The 16,297-nt window shown below is 39.5% G+C and overlaps 2 protein-coding genes, 2 non-coding genes and 1 pseudogene across 4 annotated transcripts in view; 4 read left to right on the top strand and 1 right to left on the bottom strand.

The window, feature by feature from the left end:
- LOC113645130 (tripartite motif-containing protein 16-like) overlaps window positions 1-16,297 on the top strand; it is a 664,889-nt gene that overhangs the window by 490,484 nt on the left and 158,108 nt on the right. The window lies entirely within an intron of this gene.
- Window positions 1,309-6,548, top strand: LOC113645333 (annotated as a pseudogene).
- trnak-uuu lies at window positions 10,896-10,968 on the top strand. Its single transcript has one exon. It is a non-coding gene; the product is annotated as a tRNA-Lys (tRNA).
- trnak-uuu lies at window positions 11,378-11,450 on the bottom strand. Its single transcript has one exon. It is a non-coding gene; the product is annotated as a tRNA-Lys (tRNA).
- gtf2b (general transcription factor IIB) overlaps window positions 12,563-16,297 on the top strand; it is a 10,441-nt gene continuing 6,706 nt past the window's right edge. The window contains exon 1 of the mRNA XM_027150548.2: window positions 12,563-12,699. Within this exon, the coding sequence (XP_027006349.1) occupies window positions 12,683-12,699 (17 nt within the window). The 5' untranslated portion in view covers window positions 12,563-12,682. The remainder of the gene's footprint in view (window positions 12,700-16,297) is intronic.

Here is a 16,297-nt window from a genome sequence, read left to right as displayed (position 1 = left end):
AAGACAGGTGACAATCTGGGGGTTATTTAACACTCTAAATGTTAACGTAGGCCTTAATTCAGCACTGGTGGTGTTTAGCTAACTTTATCAGTGTTAATTCCACACTGTATTTGTTTATGTTATAGTAAAAAGCAATTGAGAATAAATGTGCTTATTGAATTGTTAATGTCCTACACTTGTAGGTGTTAATTCTACACTTTTGGTGTGAAGTAAAATAAATGTTAGTTCATCTCTGATTGAGATTCTCTGAATCAGAATCAGAATCAGGTTTATTGGCCAAGTGTGTTGACACACACAAGGAATTTGGTTCCAGCTGTTTGTGACTCACAAAAGTAAAGAAATAAATAACACTGTAGTATAGAAACTATACAAGACGACGAGATACAATATAGACAGTATGAGTATTAAATATGAATATAGAATATGACTGATCAGTTATGTACATGAAGTGTGGGAGTGCAAATAATAATATTGTGCAATATTATGCTTTTTGTACAATATATAGCAGCAGTAGTGTGTGTAATATATACGGATTAAACTCCATTCTCTAAAAGGCCAAGCAGTGGATGTACTTACTACACCAATTACAGAAGTATGTATGTTCTGCCACAGGACCTGTTGATGCTGTTCTACACTGCAGTCATTGAAACTGTCCTGTGCACATACTGTACATCCATCACCATCTGGTTTGGACCAGCAAATAAACAGGACAGGAACAGACTGCAACGCAGAGTAAAAACAGCAGAAAAAATAATTGTTGCCCCCCTGCCCACTCCCCAGGACTTGTACGACACAAGAACCAGAAACCGGGCAGGAAACATCACTTTTGACCCTTCGCACCCTGGACACAACCTCTTTCAGCTCCTCCCTTCTGGCAGGCGCTACAGAACTTTGCTTACCAAAGCTGCCAGACATATCTGCTTCATATCTATAAGTACTGCATTATCAGAACTGTCAGTCATCACATCATCCGTACGTACGCTCTGTATTACTATTAGTACTGTCTAGATTCTATCACATCACCTGTATCGTCTTGTCTTGTCTGTTATTGTCTTGTAGAATCCAGGCTAAATGTATAGTATTATTTTTGTCTGTGCTACAGCTGGACCCAAATTCCTTGTGTGTGTCAACGGACTTGGCCAATAAACCTTGTGCTTTGAAAGACTGATCAGAGATTTCATCACTGCCAGACACACTGGATGCACTACAGTTCACGTACCGCCAGAACCGCTCTACTGAGGACGCCATTGCTCATCTTCTCCACACTACGATGAGCCACCGGGACTGCAGAAAAGGAATCATGCAAAGATGCCGTTTGTGGACCACAGCATCCACAGTGTCACCATAATTCCTTCCACCATACAGCCTGCCACTGTGTCAATGGATGTCCATTGACTTCCTAACAGACAGACCACCCTCGCCCTCAGAACTGGAGCTCCCCAGGGTTGTGTTCTGAGCCCCCTGCTGTACTGTAAAAACCTGTGTGGCTACTTCCAACTCCACCACCATCATCAAGTTTGCTGACGACACTGTTGTGCTGGGCCTGATCTCCAACGACGACGAGACGGCCTACCTACAGGAGAGTAAAAACCTAGAGAGATGGTGCCAGGAGAACAATCTTCCAACAGACAGACAGACGTAAAGAGGATTTCAATTCAATTCAATTTATTTGTATAGCACTTTTAACAATTTCCCATTGTCTCAAAGCAGCTTTACAGATGTATGGAAACAGAAGAGAGAGATAAGGAGATACATATATAATAATAATAATGAGAAGAAATAAAAAATTTGCATAAAAATAAATAAGTAAATATATACAATTGGAGTTTTAAACAAAAAATTAAAAAGATTAACTTAAATTTTAAAATACTATATATCTATCCCTATCCCTAAGGAGCAAGCCGGAGGCGACGACAGCAATCAAAAAATCCCTAAGATGATACTGTATGAGGAAGAAACCTGGAGAGGAACCAGGCTCAGAAGGGAAACCCATCCTCATTTGGGTGACACTGGACAGTAGATAGTGTAAATGTAAATAATGTCCGTCCTACAACAGTTTACAATAGTGCAACCGAGAGCTCCTGAGGAACCAATGGGTCATCGCAAACTGATTGCTGATAAAGACTAGATCATATAGCTGCCTGACACAACACTGGTTCAAAAGAAGGCATGACAGTCTCCGGCGGCTTTGTCCACAACAATCCCATGAGACACTGGCTGACCATGCAGATCAATCCCTGGCAAGGTGACAACCGGGCGACGAGACTCTAGCCAGCGGTAGAACATCAGGATTGAGGAAGTCGCTCCGTAAGAAGTGATGATCGGGCCAAGAACTCAGAACACTGGGAGCTGGGAGTGGCATATATAGCTCGACAGAGAGAGAGAGAGAAAAATTGTCTGGCATGACTGTGATCAGGTTATGGACATTATGTAAATTATGTGCAGAGTGAAGACAGGGACTACGGCAAGACTAGCTATGACAGCATAACTAAAAGGCTAGAGCCAGAAGGCGTGACAGACATGAGGGCTTCCTGGGATGTAAAGCGTCCCACCACTCCACAGTCTGCAAACCTGAGCGACTTGTGAGGGTGGTAAGCCGACAGCATCCAGACAACCCAGTTCACAAAACACTCTATGCCCATGAACCCTCCAGATCTACTCCTTTACCTGGGAAAAGCTATTCATAAAAAGCTAGACTAAACAAATGTGTTTTTAGCCTGGACTTAAATACTGAGACTGTGTCTGAGTCCCAAACACTAATTCGAAGTCTGTTCCATAACTGTGGGGCTCTGTGAGAAAAAGCTCTGCCCCCAGCTGGAGACTTTTATACTTGAGGTACTACCAAATAACCTGCACCTTTTGATCGAAGTAGTCGTGACGGATTATAAAAAACCAAAAGATCTCTCAGGTACTGTGGCACGAGACCATTAAGTGCTTTATAATAGTATAATAATAGTGTTTTATAATCATGACTGGAAGCCAATGCAATGAGGCTAAGGTAGAGGTGATGTGTTCATATCTTCTGGTTCTAGTTAGGACTCTAGCTGTTGTGTTCTGGACTAACTGGAGCTTGTTTATGCTCCTACTGGAACATCCAGACAGTAAAGTGTTACAATAATCCAACCTAGAGGTAACAAATGCATGAACTAGTGTTTCTGCAACAAGTAATGACATCATATTTCTTATCTTAACGATATTTCTGCGATGAAAGAAAGCTACGCTTGTGGTATTATTTATGTGAGCTTCAAATGAGAGTCTACTATTAATAAGTGACGTGACATACGGCTAAGTACGGTGACCCATACTCAGAATTCGTTCTCTGCATTTGACCCATCCAAAGTGCACACACACAGCAGTGAACACACACCCGGAGCAGTGGGCAGCCATTTATGCTGCGGCGCCCGGGGAGCAGTTGGGGGGTTCGGTGCCTTGCTCACGGGCACCTCAGTCATGGCCGGCCGAGACTCGAACCCACAACCTTAGGATTACGAGTCAGACTCTCTAACCATTAGGCCACGACTTGCCCCATAGGCCACGACTTGCCCCATAGGCCACGACTTGCCCCATAATCACACGAGGTCTTTTACTGCTGCACACGATGTAACAAAATGACCATCCAGAGCTACTCTGTAATCAGAAAGCTTGCTTCTGGCTGCCTGTGGACCTTGTCTTATCCGAGTTAAGCAGGAGGTGGTTAGTAAGCATCCACTGTCTAATGTCCTTCACACAATCTTCAGTCTTATTAAGCTGGTGACTCACATCTGACTTAGCTGAAACATATAGCTGCGTGTCATCAGCATAACAGTGGAAGCCAATACCATGATTACGAATAATTGCACCAAGGGGTAGCATATATAGGGAGAAAAGCAATGGGAACACAGAACATTACCTTAGTTTGTTTGGTTACCATTTAGGTCTACTAACTGATATCGATCTGTCAAATAAGACCCGATCCAGGAGAGAGTTTGATATTGGGGTATAGTTGGACAGCTGGGTTGGGTCGAGGTCACGTTTTTAATCAAAGGTTTGATAACTGCAAGCTTAAAAGATTTTGGCACATAGCTAATGCTAAGGGAATAATTTATTATCTTTAGAATGGGTTGGATAGCTACTGGTAGTATCTGTTTAAGGAAACATGTGGGTAAGGGATCCAGTATGCAGGCTGATAATTTTGAAGAAGAAATCAGTGAAAATAAGTCAGTCCATTGATGGGGATTAAAACGGTCTAAATACTGATCAAAAACAGAAATATTAATAAATAACAATAAGAGGAACTGACTCAGTAGACTTATTTTTTTGTGGCTATATATGTTAGTATAAAGTACTTTGAATGAGTTAAACATGTGTCTAGATTCTTGCTTATCATCAAGCTTATCATCATGAATACCCTCCTCCCCTGCCTGTTAGGTATGGCTGATGTATATAACTATAACCCGGTGGACAAACTTCGTTTAATGCAACAAACTCTTTTGGTTTGATCCATGTTTCTGTTAAACACAGAACACTAAACTAAATCAATTCATTATCTATAAGAGCTTTAGATGCAAGAGATCTTATATTTAGCAGTCCTAGCTTTAGATCCAAGGTGCTGGCTGTACATTCACTAGGATCTAATTTTATGCTGATGAGGTTACAAAAACACATTTTCTGAGTATTGATAGTTTTTTGTTTAGCTCGGGAAACAGACACAGTATATTGTGAACCCTGGGTGACGACTCACTGCAGCTAGCAGACTGTCGGATTAGCCTGCTCGTCTGCTCCCTGGCTCTGGATCTGGAATGTCACTGCATGTCGTACTCTGTATGTATGTGTAAGTGACAAATACAATTTGATTTGATTTGATTGATTTGAACCTGATTCTTATTTTGATTCTGATGCTGTTCTTAAGCAGTATCAGTGTTATTAGGCCACGTTCATACTGCAAGTCTTAATGCTCAATTCGGATATTTTGCTCAGATCTGATTTTTTTTGTTTGGCTGTTCACATTACCTTTTAAAATGTGGCCTATATCAGATACCAGTGTGAACCGTTTGCTGTTTCGAACTGACCCATGTCAGGGATCAGCGCAGATCCGACATGCGTCCGCGCATACTTATAGCCATGTGCGTTTGTGTTTGTTTGTGTCACGTGATTTCCCTGTCTTCGTCTGCTCCTCCCGGTCATCACACCTGTTCCCCATTGTGTGTGATTGTCCCTCTCTGTATATATGTGAGCCGCGTTGCCTTAAACCCCTTTCATTTGAAGCTATCCCGCGTACGGGTCTGTCTCTAAGCCACCTCCCTCCGGGTCCTGACAACCCACATGCGCAAACGAACAATAACAACGATGTCACACGCAGCATGCCATTGTGCTAAAGTTGGCGCGGTTATTATTTATTTATTTATTTATTTATTTATTTATTTATTTATTTTTTGCATGCTCGTAATCCGGAAGCGTTTATTCTGTGCTACATTTTCGAAATAGCTTATAATAGCGATTAGTTTTAATTGCTAGTTATTTAACAAAAAAACAAAAACTTCTACAAAAGAATTATTACAGATGGACCTGTATGCTTTACTCGGAGTTGAAGGAACAGCAACAGAGAAAGAGATCAAGAAAGCATACAGACAGAAAGCTTTATCCTGGTGCTGACTGATGCAGTGGCACGGGTGGCCTACGACAAGATCTGTGCTGCAAAGAAGCAAGCAGAGGAGAGAAACAACAGAGTAGATGACAAGAGGAAAAAGATCAAATTAGACTTAGAGGCTCGTGAACGACAAGCAGAGACAGAAGTGCAGAAAACAGAGGAATTCAAAAACACCCGAACGTTAGAAGAAGAAATTGCCCGCTTGAGAGAAGAGGGCTCCAGACAGCTGCAAGAAGAGCAGAGACTGATTCGAGAGCAGATCCAGAAAGAGAGGGAGTGGAGGCTCAATGCTCACTCCACACATGCAGATTTTTCACCAGTGCAGCAAGACAACAGAAAGGTCACCCCTAAATTAAAGCTGAAGTTGAAGTGTAAAAAGATGACCACACCAATGGAGGTTATTCTCAAGAAGTTCGTCAAGGCCTCCTTCAGAAGTATGGTGACATATTAAACATTGTAATATCCGGCAAGAAGAAAGGCAGCGCTGTGATAGAGTTTGCCACTGTTAGAGCAGCGGAACTGGCATGTAAAAAATGAGTGTGGTTTGAAAGGAAACCCTTTAAAAATCACATGGCTGGAGGGACAACCCGAGAGCGCTGCTCCAACGGCGGCCAATAACTTTAGAGCTGGAGTGTTTACTTCATGACAGACTCCTTTGAGCAACGAAAGGGATTACTAGAGCCTCGTTTTAATGCGTATGAGACAGGCGGCAGAAAGACAGAAACTCAACGAGGAAATGCAGCGAGAAGATGAAGAGGAAGAAGCAGCAATGACCTGAGGACACTCACTCAACAGCTCTACTTAAACATATAATAACCCTTCATTACCATTTTGTGCTTGTTTTTACCCTCGCCGTGTCAATCCTCACAAATCAATAAAGTACTGTACTTTCTTTTGGTTAAAAAAAAAAAAAAAAAAAAAAGTTGGCGAGGTTATGGGGGAATTAAGCATTTTCGCTTTTCTTTCTAAATGTTTGTGTAATGGCGGCACAGAGTCGCAGTGTTTTGAAAATTTTCGGATGTCGAGGGCAACTCTTGATTATTTGATCCATTTTGTAGGCGTAGTCACGTTTGTGTGCGTACTCGCCGGCGCATAATTGTGACGAATATCGATGTAGATTGACGTAAAAGTTACATCAAATCCCTCTTTGGTGTTCACACTGTGGCCACATTGGGAAAAAATCTGATTTGGGTCTGATTCAGGACCACATATGGAAGTGGTCTGAATCTGATTTGAAAAAATCAGATCTGGGCTTGATTTGAGTGTTCACACTACTCCTGAAGAAGTCTGACCTGGTCACTTGACCCCAAAAAAAATCAGATGTGGGCCACTTTTACCTGCAGTGTGAACGGGGCTTTAGTTGTATGTAAAGGGTTCACGTAGCACTTTAAGAAAAGATGCTTATTAGTCAACAAGGTGTGTTTTAATACACTAGATTTTTATTGATATATCGGGGTGTTAAGCGTTATAAGAGTTGGAGACTGTAGATGTGAACACAGTAAATGTCAAGTCAGTTGTTTTGTTGCTAATTTAACATTGTGACTCAGAAGCTATAGTGTTAGTCAGCACTGTAAGTGTTAATTCGGTACTATGGGTGTTTATTTATCACAATTCCTGCAAATTGCTGTAGGCTTTGTTTCAGCATTTGTTCGTTGTAATGCTGTTAATCTGAAGTGTTGAGTCAGCACTTCAGATTTTTCAGCATCGAGTTGGTTACTTGACAATGTGTGTGTTAATCCAACACCTCAGGGGTTTATTTAACCCTGTAAACTGAAATAAACAGAAAAGATGTTTACAATATAGGAATGAAATCTAGCATGAGGTGTTGATTAACACAGGTGTTCATTTAGATATATAAGTGTTCATTTTGCAGTAACAACTGCTGCTGTTGTGTATCTGACACTAGGAGTGTTTAATCAGTAATGTATGAGTTTTTAAATTACAGTTTTTAGTCAATCATTACTCACTTTTAATGGATTCCATGTTACAGCCTGAACATTTCTGGAGATATGGAGATACTAAAAAAAGTAAGACAGAGAGTGAGACAGAGCATGAGGCAGAGAGTAAGTAAGGCTGAGAGTGAGACTGGGAGTGAGACAGAGAGTAAGGCTGACAGTGAGACATTGAGTGAGACAGGGAGTGACTCAGAGAGTGAGACAGTGAGTGAGACAGAGACTGAGACAGTGACCTCCTGACATTTAAAGGTGTTATACAGTAAGCCGAGACAGCAGGAAGTGTTTAATATGGACCTGTAGAGACGGAGGGCAGAACAGACTCACATTAACACATGCATCACGTTTCCTCTGTGTCTCAGTGGACGTCTGTAGCGACGGTGCAGAAGGTGTCCAGGTAACAGAGACGTCTCTTGCCAGGCCTCCCGAGGGGCTTTCCAACACTTCACTGTTCTCTCTGCTTATTTCACACATTTACAAACCGAGCACTTTCTGTTTTGTCAGCAGAGCTGCTGCTTTCAGGGTGTAAAACAGATCAACTCTCAACACCAGACTGATGTGAGATCTCAGAAGATGTGTAGCAAAGCTGAAGAATGTTTGGAAAAAAGCAGTTTAATAACTCCAGAAACCATCACAGTCTCTGGAGCAGATTCTCTGCTGCAGCCAATCAGATGCATTTATGTAACTCATTTATTTGGATTCTGGATGCAGCTCATCATGCCAGAGAGAGAGAGAGAGAGAGAGAGAGAGAGAGAGAGAGAGACGGGGGGGGAGGGGGGGGACCAGTGTTGTATAAAGTACACAGTGGTGACCAGTGTTGTATAAAGTACTAGAAAGCAATACTTGTAGTAAAAGTACAAGTATTGTAGAAAAAGACTTTGGTAGAAGTGAAAGTTACCTTTTAAAATAATACTCAAGTAAAAGTCTTAAAGTATCTGATATTTACTGTACTTAAGTATCAAAAGTCAAAGTAAAAGTAAAAAGTAAAATTTCAGTGATTTTCGGCATAAGAGGCACTTCATCCGGAAGAATCTGTCATTCCAATGTACAGAAACATTTCTTGCAAATACAGCCACGGGTGTATAATGTTATCTTATTCACCCTGTTCACCGAGTTCACCACTATCGTCGGGGTGGTCGTCTAGGATAACGGGAGGTCCTCCAGTATGTGCTTCCATGGCGGTTTCAGTTGTGCTTCCTCCTCCTTTTGGCAACATTACGCTGAAATAGAGCGTGCGGAGCTGTGATAATGCAATCTAGGAGCAGTAATTCGCCAAACCTCCCTTATTGCAGTCGCACACATTTCTGCTGATTTTATTTTGTAGTAACGAGTAACGAAGACGCTTAGTGGAAATATATCGGAGTAAAAGTGTTCATTTTATCTAGGAAATGTAGTGGAGCAAAAAGGAAAGTTGACATAAATTTAAATAGCGAAGTAAAGTACAGATACGTGACATTTCTACTTAAGTACAATAACGAAGTATTTGTACTCCGTTACATTACAACACTGGTGGTGACAGACGAACAGATATCTGGACATTTGAGTTTAAAACAGGTGTGTCTTCGAGTAGAGGTGTCCATCTGGACAAAGCAGATGTGGGAAAGTCCATCATGAGACTGTCGATGCCACTGCTTTGTAAACATTAATAATGAACTCATATGCTGAGAAATCAAACCATTGAGGTTTATTTAAAAATATTCCAGCAGGTACAATCAGAAATAATACAGGTGAAGTGGGCGGAGTCAAAAATATGTGAAGTAGGCGGAGTCAGGCAAACTTTCTGTTAATGAGTTTCTGCTCAGCTTTCATCATTCTGTGTAAACTCTTTTGTGTGAAAATCCCAGGAGGAGATCAGCAGATAGTGAAATATTCAAACTAACAATCACATCACGGTTACAGTCCCAGACATCAGAGTTCTTTATTCTGATGTGAACATTAACTGAAGCTCTTTATCTGAATCTGTAGGAGTTTATAGAGTGTGCTGCTGCCATGTGATTGGATGATTAGAGAACTGTGTGAAGGAGTGAATGTTTAGCTAATAAAGTTGTTTATTATTATTATTGTTGTTGATAATGATGCTGCTGATTAAACATTTACTATTTTCTTTAGTGAACAGTGAATTTTTAAAGGTCAAATGAGGAAAAACTCATCTGAGGTTAAGTGTGTTGTCTGATGTCTCAGCTGATTATATGATGACAAACATCCTCACTATATTTAGGCACATTTTCTGAACAGAAATATCTGTACGCCTTCAGATCAGATTACAAATTTGGTTAAAAGTAGAAAGCAAGCCAGAGCAACGCCTGCTGAAGCGTATCGCTGTGTGTGTGTGTGTCTGTGTTATATAATTTGTTATTTATTTTGAATTCAGATATATCTGGAAACATGGTGCTAATGTGGATGAGCGAATCTAACAAATCCAATCAAGATGTCTTGATTTAGTGCCGTCATCTATGTTGAACTTATTACTTATTATTAATACACATTATTTTGTTCTCTTGTAGACGTTTTGCTTATTTTTCTTAGACAAAAATATATAGAGTCATTTCTTCTAGGGCTTTCGAGCCACACGCACTAATATGGATTTGTACGGATATGTTGTAGATCCTGTTCTGAAGTTTGTTCCTTTTACTTTTCTACACGAACCGAGTTCCGGTTCTCATGGTACCGGATCTCAAATGGGCCTTTTTTTTTGCCAAAAACACCCATTATAAAATTTGAAGGTTTATAACTTGGCAAGCTTTCGATCTATCTACACCAAACTCGGCCAGCTCCTTTAGGCTGATACTCTGGACAAAAGTTTAAATTGGTGTACGACTGGCCTTTCGGTTTTACCGCAGCCCCGCCCACAATATATGCAAAATCCAAAAACTTTCCATAACATTGACATGTGACATATCAAAACACTCAGCACAATGAGAGGAACGTCCTCACGGGTATTTGAATAACGTCACGTGACGTCACGTGCAGCCCGCCCCCATAATAAAATAAAATTATCACAAAATGGACATGTGACATATCAAAATACTCAGCACAATGAGGGGAAATGCGTCGAAGGTATTCGGATGACGTCACATGCTCGTATCCACTCGCTTCCAAAAGTACTGGCACCCTAGCATACGTCAACCGAATACCCGTTACGCAGTTCACCTCGTGGTTATGATGGCTTGTGGAAGCAAAGCAAAATAATAAAGGAACACGTAATCGTTTCATTGCTTACGCGTATACAAGGTATATTTTATTGTTTCTATTACTGGAGGAAATAAATAAAATGCTAGACCAACAGAACAGGATGTGCGTTCTCACGATACATGCGAGCCCGGATAGCTCAGTCGGTAGAGCATCAGACTTTTAATCTGAGGGTCCAGGGTTCAAGTCCCTGTTCGGGCGAAAGCGAACTTTTTAAAAAAACAACACAGTTTCATATCTCAGTACTGAAAACACTGCAGCTGTTCAGCCTGACCCTAACGCAGGAAACAAGAGTTTAAGGAGATAATTATTTACATATTTAAAGAAATTCTTTATTATTTAAAGATTTATGCTCCTAACATCATAAATTCACCTACAATTAAAACCACTAATTACTTTAGAAGTAACCGAAATGAAGGGAAAAGAAATTATAACGTACTGAAATGAATAACTATTGAACATTTTCTAGCATATTTATTATATTAATGTTACTTATCAGAGGTTTTGTTTTATTTGTGTGTGTGTGTGTGTGTGTGTATTTGAACAGCTACAGTGCTTCACAACTAAGACTATGGTTCTATTGTATTTAGATTTTTAAAATTTTCACTTTCGCCCGAACAGGGACTTGAACCCTGGACCCTCAGATTAAAAGTCTGATGCTCTACCGACTGAGCTATCCGGGCTCGTACTTGCTCACACGTGGTCACGTGGTCACGTGTCCAACACACGTCATATTTAGATTATGATACGGATAAACGGTATCTTTAAGTCTACACTGCTGTCTACGGGCTGCTTTATCCCCATGTACAATTTACACTAATGTACGTAATTATTTACATTTTTATTGTCTTGGTAAAATCCACTTTCTGTAAAACGTCGCTCTCCAGGGACATTAAACAGAACGCTGTTTCACATCTACGGAAACACTGCAGCTGTTCATCACAATATGAACCTATATATAAAATTACCTATGTGCAATATACATCTTTTTATACATTTTGTTTTGTACAAACTGTATATTATATTATGTCTCCATTATGTTTGATATATTTGCATTTTATTATTCTTGGCTGCTGTAACAGTGACATTTATGTACATAACTGATCAGTCATATTCTATATTCATATTATATATATTTTATTCTTTCTATATTCATATTTTATACTCATACTGTCTATACTGTATCCCATCGTCTGCATTGTCTTAGTTTGTATAGTATTTTTTATGTCTGTACTTTTGAGAGTCACAAACTGCTGGAACCAAATTCCTTGTGTGTGACAACACACTTGGCCAATAAATCTGATTTTGATTCTGATTTCCCCATTGTGGGTCGAATAAAGGTATCTTATCTTATCTTATCTTATCTTATCTTATCTTATTAACACAGGAAATAATCTGTCTCGCAGAAATATTTATGGAATAATTTTCCATAATATCATCAAAATATTCAGTAGGACTTTTAAATCACGTGTTAAAGGAAGTTTATTACTGAGACTATTATTTATTATCCAGGTTTTAGTTACTTTCTTTCCTTCACAGGACTGAAATAAAATATTTATTAAAAACTATTTATTTTCATTAAAATATTGTTTCTTTAAGAAAAAAAGAGCTGTTGAACAAATATATGTAAGTAAATTAATTGTGATATAAATCAGTTCGGTATAATAAAGTATCTAACATAACAAAAAAAATACCGGATGGTAAAACATGATGTGTATCATATCGTTGGTATCGTTTTCTTATTAATAGCAGAATTTAAATTGTGCGGTTTTGATACTTCCTTAAAAACGAAAGCGAGAAAAAAAATATTTTTGTTCCTTCTGGCTTTCCGGAAGTAGGTCACGTGTTCTAGAGAGATTATAAATACTAGGCACAGCCACTTCCGTTGAGCTCGAGCGCAGATGAGAGTGACAGTATGGCGTCTACAAGCCGGTTCGTACATTTTATTTTATTTTTTAACTATTATTTCATGTCAGGCTTCGTAGTAATAGATTATTTTTGTTTTATTTAGTGTTATTTTAAGATACGGTTCTTGGCATTTGTGTTTTTTGGTGATTAGGGAGGATTTTTGTTGTTTATGTTTGAGATGTCGGCTGTTAGCCTATTAGCTTGTTAGCCTGTTAGTCCTCATTAGTGCACTATATAGGACACGTCGGGATGTATTTAATGTTCTAACGACTTAAGGACAATCCGAGTAGAAATAAAATAGAGAAAAACTAAAGACAAACCCAGTGTAGCCTGTTAGCTAACCGACGTGCTACAAAGCCGAAGCGGCTAGCTAAACAAATATGCACGTGCACTTTAATATCTATCCTAAATATAATAATTATTCGTGTGTATTTATTTTTATTTTATTTTTAGGCAGTTAAGATACAGTAACGAGCACTGATATGCGACGCAACCCGGTGGTGGTTGTTTTTTCGTTGTGTTTTTTTTTTTTGCTCGATTGCTAACGTGGCTAAATGGCTAAACCGGCTAATTTCGCCAACTCACCTGAAATTTCACGTAAAATGAATACGTTTTTAAAGATTAAGTCGAAACTCTGAAAATTCTGACACGTCAACGTGATCTTAGATCGTTCGCACCTCCCGCCGCCGTTAGTTATATGTTTTTGACGTGACGTGATTCTATTTCTCATGCGCAGGCTCCCGCGGCTCGATCCCAATAAGTCTGCTCGCTCCCTACGTAGTGCACTAGAGCTCAATAACAGTGTACGCGATCAAGTGCACTTCATGATCTCACGCAAGGCTTTTGGAACACAGCCAGTTTTACTCGTCAATAAAGAAGCACAATAGAGGGAAACTACAGATTTTATTGTAATACATTTTAATAATTACTCAATAATAACTCGTACGATTATGAAGATTGAGCTGTAGGAACGAGTTTATTGTTTACGTTTATTGTTTAATTTATTTATTTGTTTACGTCACATACTTCGTGTTCCAGGTGACAGACAATAAAAATAAGGTCTATGGCATTAAAAATAAAGAAATAATAATAATAATAATAAAAAAGAAAAACAAGACTATAAAACTAAGAGGAGATTAAAAAATAAATAAAAATACACGTGTGTAAATAGAAAGGGATATAAAATAAATTGAAAAATAAATAAATTGTATGTAGTTGTGGTATAGATGAGAATAGAATAGAATGAGATGCAGTATGTATTAGGATGGAAGTGGTAATAATTAACTTTAAGGTTATTGCACATTGTTATTGTGTCATTGGGACATTTAACTGTTCATCGGGTAGATTTTCTGGGGTAAGAAATTGTTCTTGTGTCTGATTGTGCTGGTATTTGGGGCTCGGTATCGATGGTAAAGGTTTAAAAAGCTGATGACTTGGATGTGAGGGATTTTCCAGAGTGATTTTATGAGCTCTTTTCTTCACTCTGGATCTCTGCAGTTCTAGAAGGATGGACAGGAGAACACCAATAATCCTCTCAGCAGTCTGAACTTGAACTCTGTAGTTTTCTGGTGTCGGAGTTTGTAGCTGAGCCAAAAACAGACAGTTATTGAAGTTCACAGAGCAGACCCTATTAGCCCCGTTCACACTGCAGGTAAAGGTGGCCCAAATCTGATTTTTTTGGGGTCAAGTGACCAGGTCAGACTTCTTCAGGAGTAGTGTGAACACTCAGATCTGGCCCAGATCTGATTTTTCCCCCATCTGGCCACACTGAAAATCCGAAAATTTTCAAAACACTGCATCTCTGTGCTGCCATTACACAAACATTTAGAAAGAAAAGCGAAAATGCTTAATTCCCCCCATAACCTTGCCAATTTTAGCACAATGGCGTGCTGCGTGTGATGTTATTGTTCGTTTGCGCATGAGGGTCAGTTCGAAACAGCAAATAGTTCACACTGGTATCTGATATAGGCCACATTTTAAAAGGTAATGTGAACAAGCAAACAAAAAAAATCAGATCTGAGCAAAATATCCGAATTGAGCATTTAAACTTGCAGTGTGAACGTGGCCTATGACAGTGGAGTAGAACTGTTTCAGCAGCTCCCATGGCAGGTTAAACTTCCTCAACTGCTTAAGGAAGTGGAGGTTTTAAAGGTTGTGTGAAGAGATGGTCAGATCAGGTGTTGGAGGGGTTCGTTCAGATCTTCAGCAAGTTGTTGATTCACCACAGTTCTCATGGATGGTGTCTTGTAGTTGGTGATGACTTTCAAACCTTTCCAGACCGAAGCTGAGTCGTTAGAAGTGAACTGAACCTTTAAACTTTCAGCCTAGCTCTTCTTAGCAGCTCTAATCTTCTTATTCAGCGTGTTCCTGGCCTGACCCTGTGTCCATTTCTTTGGCCTGACCAAACCGTGGCTTATGATTGTTGAATGTTAGACGACTTCTGGTAGGGATGCACATGTCCTCAAAGAAACTGATATATGAAGTTAGTCTCAGGGAACTTGTCCATATCATTGGTCCAACTCTTTACAGTCTTTGCTACACTTTTAACTGTATTGTGGTGCATCAATGGTCCAGTATGTCACTGTTTCTTGTGGGACATGTAATGTGCTGTCTGTGTTTTGGCATTTCATAGGAGAGATTTGCTTTATTAAAGTCCCCAAGAATTATTAAAACATAGTCCAGGTGTTGTTGTTTTTGTCCTGTAATCTGATCAGTTTTTGCCAGGCTCATGTGTGCTTGTGTGGAATGTAAACACTCCTTGGGTGACAAACACAAAACAGGAAAAACTAGCAAACATTACAAGCAAAAAGAAAAACATAAAAATAAGTTAGAATGGCAAATAAAAATGTTATCATTATTCAGATTATTATGATAATTATTAAAAATGATTGTAAAGGGGGCACGGTGGCTTAGTGCTTAGCATGTTTGCCTCACACCTTCAGGGTTGGGGGTTTGATTCCCACCTCCGCCTTGTGTGTGTGGAGTTTGCATGTTCTCCCCGTGCCTCAGGGGTTTCCTCCGGGTACTCCGGTTTCCTCCCTCGGTCCAAAGACATACATGGTAGGTTGATTGGCATCTCTGGAAAATTGTCCGTAGTGTGAGTGTGTGTGCCCTGCGGTGGGTTGGCACTCCGTCCAGGGTGTATCCTGTCTTGATGCCCGATGACGCCTGAGATAGGCATAGGCTCCCAGTCACCCGAGAAGTTCGGATAAGGGGTAGAAAATGAATGATTGTCCTGACTAGCACTGACTAAAATTAACAAGTAAACAAGGTAGGATAATAACGTAAGAGGAACGTTAAGCACCAATAAAAAAAATTTAAAATTGCACTTTAAGAATAGCTAAATATATACTACAGTGGGATACTGAACTAGAACAACTACTAGAAAGTTGTACTCAATTGTGTGTGTGTGTGTATATATATATATATATATATATATATATATATATATATATATATATATATAATGGAAACAATATAGTTGCTATAAGCATTTATTACCAAAATATCAGCTTATGAATCGTTAGACTACAGACACGACAATCTGCTTAAAATGTGATTTACCACATGAGCAGTGTTTAATCTGACGCGTGTATATAAGCACATACAGAGCTTAGATTTT

This window comes from Tachysurus fulvidraco, chromosome 11 (assembly GCF_022655615.1).
Source record: "Tachysurus fulvidraco isolate hzauxx_2018 chromosome 11, HZAU_PFXX_2.0, whole genome shotgun sequence".
Taxonomy (NCBI): domain Eukaryota; kingdom Metazoa; phylum Chordata; class Actinopteri; order Siluriformes; family Bagridae; genus Tachysurus; species Tachysurus fulvidraco.
Note: the sequence above shows the minus strand (reverse complement) of the source record. Positions and strands in the feature narration are given on the sequence as shown.